Below are 4,710 nucleotides of genomic sequence, written 5' to 3'. Positions count from 1 at the left end.
CACAATAAAAATATATTTTATATATTTTTATAAATATATATATATATATATATAAAAAATTATATAAATATAATATTTTATATTAATATTATATATATATATATATATATATATATTATATTAAATAATAATATTATATATTATATATATATATGTGTGGGGTGTGTTATATAAATATATATATATATATATATATATATATATATATATATATATATATATATATATTGTGTGTGTGTGTGTATAAAATTAAAATTTTATAAAATATAAATATATAATATATAATTAAATAAATATATATATATATATATTATATATGTGTTTTTGGGGTGTTTGTGTGGGGTGTGTGTGTGTGTGTGGGGGGTGTATGAATTTATTAAAATAATTATATATAAAATATATAGATATATATATAATATAATATATAAAATTTTACGTATATATGTACTATATAGTATATTAGTTAATATGTATATTATATATATATATATTAATATATTTTTTATATATTATATAATATATATATAATTTATATTTTGTGGTGTTTTTGTGTTTTATTATATTATAATATATATATAATATATATATATATATTATATTATATTATATATAAATATAATAACATAATATATATTTTTATATTAATATATTATTATATATATTATATATATATATATATATAATATATTATAAAATTTATTATGTTGGGGGTGTGTGTGTGTGTGTGGTTTTGGTGTTTTGTGGTGGTTTGGGTATATATATAATATAATATTATAATTAATATATAATATATATAAATATATATTATTTGTGTGTGTGTGTGTGTGTGGTGTGTTTTGTGTTGTAGGAATTTTTGGGGTGGTTGTGTGTGTGTTTCCTGTTTTATACATTTACACGTGGTATGTTTCTAAAAAAAAATGTCTATACATATAATGCATATATATAAAAATGTATAAATATGTATATACAGTATATATAAACTTATATAGTAAAAATTTTAAATTTTTATATATATTATATATATTGATAAATATATATATAAAATATATATATATATATTATGTGTGTGTGTGTGTGTTTGTGTTACAATTTTATATATAATTTTATATATATTATATATATAAATATATATTTTAAAATATTAAAATTTTATTTAATACCTATATTATATATATAAATATATATATATATTTTAAAACATATATATATTATTTAAATATATTATTATTTTATATATAAAAGAATATATATTATATATATTCTTTTTTGGGGGTGGTTGGTGTTTTGTGGGGGGTTTAAAAATAATATATTATTATATATATATATATATATATTATATATATAAATATAAAATATATATTTATTTATTTTATATATATATATTTTATAATAATAATTTTTTATATACTATATAATTAAAATATATTATAATTAATATATTATATTATATATAATAATAATATAATATATATATATATTTTTGTGTGGTGGGTGTTTGTGTTTTGGTGTTGGGGTAAAGTTTTGTATTTTTTTTAAATGTGTTTGTGTGGGGTGTGCCTGTATTTAAAACATTTTCACAGTGTAAGTGTCTAAAAACATAATTTTATGAATAAAATTTTAAAAAATGTTATTTAAAAATGTAATACAAGTATATAAAATCCCATTATATGTTTCATTATATATTAAAATTTTAAAATATATATATATATAAATTTTATATTAATATATTAATAAGGGGGTGTGTGTGGGTGGTGGGGCGTGTGTGTGGGGTGTGTGTGGGGTTTTGTGGGTGTTGTTTTTGGTTTTACAAAATATATATAGGGGAAAATATATTTATATATATATATATATATAATAATATATATATATATATACCCTATATATATATATATTATATATATAAAAGATTTTATATTTTAATTAAAAATATATATATATATATTTATATGTTTTACATTTCCCCCAAAACATAAATATATATAAATATTTTTTATAGATATTAATAAAAATATAATAATTCTACATAAAATTAAAAATATATTAAAATATAATATATATATAATATATAAAATTAATTTTATATAAATAATAATATATATATAATATATATAATACATACATGCCACACACACACACACACACCACACACCACCCCACACACATATATATATATATATATATATATATTAAAAAATATATAATATATAATTTTTATATATATATGGGGTGTGTGTTTGTGTGTGTGGGTGGGGGTGTGTGTTTGGGGTGGGGTGTGAATTTGGGGAGTGTTATTTTTTTGCGTGTTTTTCGTGTTTTGGGCCTGTTGTTTACATTTCACGGCTAGTATCTAAGAAAAATCTTTTCTATACATATATATGCAAATATAAAAAGTATGAAAAAAATTTTTGTTAGAAACACACACAAACAAAAAACACACACACGCCAACCCACACAAACACACACACACCCACAAACATATATATATAATATAATTATATAATTTTATTTTATAAAGTATATATATAATATATTTATAATATATAAAATATATATATAATATTATATATTATATATTTTATAATATGTGGGGGTGTGTGTGTGTTGTGTTTGGGGTGTATGCATGTATGCATAATTTTATATATATATATATAAATATATATATATTAAAAAAAAATTATTTTTTTTAATATATATATATATATATTTAATTTTAATACTTTTTATTTTATAATTTAGATATATAAAAGATTTTATTATATATATATATAATTTTATATATATAATATATACATATAAATAATTAAAAATATAATGTGTTTTTATATTTAAAATATATATATATTAATTTTAAAATATATATAATATATTATATATAAAAATTTTTTCCCATATATATATATATATCCCCTTTTGTGTGTGGTGTGTGTGTTTTTGTGGGGTGTGTGTGTGTGTGTGTGTATTTGGGGAGTGTGTATATGTCTGGGGTGTGTGCTTGTATGTATTCCCTTTCCAAAAATGTATATAAATAATAAAAATCTGTCGGGTGAAAAGTATTCATTAAAATATAAAATGTAAAAAATGGGATACAAGCCCCACTTTCACATGCACACACACACACACACACACACACACACAGCACCCTACCAAAAAAACACAAAACACCCCAAACCCCGACCACCCCATAGCAGACACACACACACACACACCCACACACACCACAACACACAACACACATATATATATATATATATATATATATATATATATATATATATATCTATATATATATATATATGTGTGTGTGTGTGTGTGTGTGTGTGTGTGTGTGTGTGTGTGTGTGTGTGTGTGTGTGTGTGTGTGTGTGTGTGCGTGCGTGTTTTGTATACATATATTTTTATGTATTATATAACTACGTATGTATGTATACATACATATTAAAATTACATACACAAAGATGTAAATGTATATAGACAGATATATATTAACACGTCTATCTGTTTATGATGGCTTTTGTATTTTTATCATCAGTAATGTTATTAATGCAGTTTGTTATCTTTGTTTTATTTTCCTTCCACAAGAAATGCGGTTTATTTTTTCTATTGTCCATTCACAGGATGACAATGAGTTTCCTGACAGACCGGATATCTTTGGCGGATGAGGAGACAGTCGGCATAGGAGTCATAATTAAAGAAGAGTTCAACGACGATGTCACCGAAGAGACATGTCTGGATATTAAAGAGGAACCACTTTATCATGGAAATGAAGCAAGCGGTGCAGTGAGCGACGTGAAAGTGAACCATAAATGCTTTAACTCTAACAATCTTCATGAGCTTAGACATGAAAAAAATCCAAAGGGTTCGTGTGACGTGGTTCTGGATCGTAATGACTTGTTAAGAGCTACTTTTGTGGCTGAGGACTGCGGGAACAAGTTTTCATCAGATGGAGATCAGGCAATGCACAAAGAGAGACTTGAGGAGGAGTTACAGGAAAAGGAAGCATTGAAACGTTTTGTATGTGAAGTGTGTGGCAAGAAATTCTCTAAAAAGTGTAATATCTACTTTCATATGAGAGTCCACACAAAAGAAAAGCCATACAGCTGTGATATTTGCAGCTATGCCTTCTCACAAAAAGGTAATCTAGTGAGACATATGAGAGTTCATAAAAAGGAGACTCCATATAACTGTGAGTTTTTCAACAAAGGAACATCTGAGAAAGGTCATATATTAATGGATATGAGAGTGCATACAAAGGAGAAGTCATACAGCTGTGATATTTGCAACAAGACCTTCTCACGGAAAGCTCATGTAGTGAGCCATATGAAAGTACATACAAAGGAGAAGCCATATAACTGTGATATTTGCAATAAGGCCTTCGCAACCAAAAGCGACTTAATAAGGCATATCAGAATACATACAAAGGAGAAGCCATACAGATGTGATATTTGCAACAAGGCCTTCTCACGGAAAGATAAACTAGTCAGTCATATGAGAGAACATAAAAGGACACGTTATAAAACTGTGAGAATGGCTAATCTACCTACTCACAAAAAATAAATAAATAATGATGAGGCATATAAAAGTACATACAGATGAGAAGCCAAACAGTTCTGAAGTTCGTAATGACGAATGCATTATGCTAATTCAGAGAGGAGAAGCCATATCTCCAAAAGATTTATCATAAATCCTTTAATATCTAAGATACACACACACA

General features: G+C 23.4%; 1 protein-coding gene across 1 annotated transcript in view; it reads left to right on the top strand.

Moving 5' to 3' along the window:
* Positions 1–4,710, top strand: part of LOC119568487 (gastrula zinc finger protein XlCGF7.1-like) — a 9,106-nt gene extending 4,396 nt beyond the window's left edge. Inside the window, exon 2 of the mRNA XM_037917021.1 lies at positions 3,614–4,710. Coding sequence (XP_037772949.1) covers positions 3,615–4,553 — 939 coding nt within the window. The 5' untranslated portion in view covers position 3,614 and the 3' untranslated portion in view covers positions 4,554–4,710. The remainder of the gene's footprint in view (positions 1–3,613) is intronic.

This window comes from Penaeus monodon, chromosome 44 (genome assembly GCF_015228065.2).
Source record: "Penaeus monodon isolate SGIC_2016 chromosome 44, NSTDA_Pmon_1, whole genome shotgun sequence".
Taxonomy (NCBI): Eukaryota; Metazoa; Arthropoda; class Malacostraca; order Decapoda; family Penaeidae; genus Penaeus; species Penaeus monodon.
Note: the sequence above shows the minus strand (reverse complement) of the source record. Positions and strands in the feature narration are given on the sequence as shown.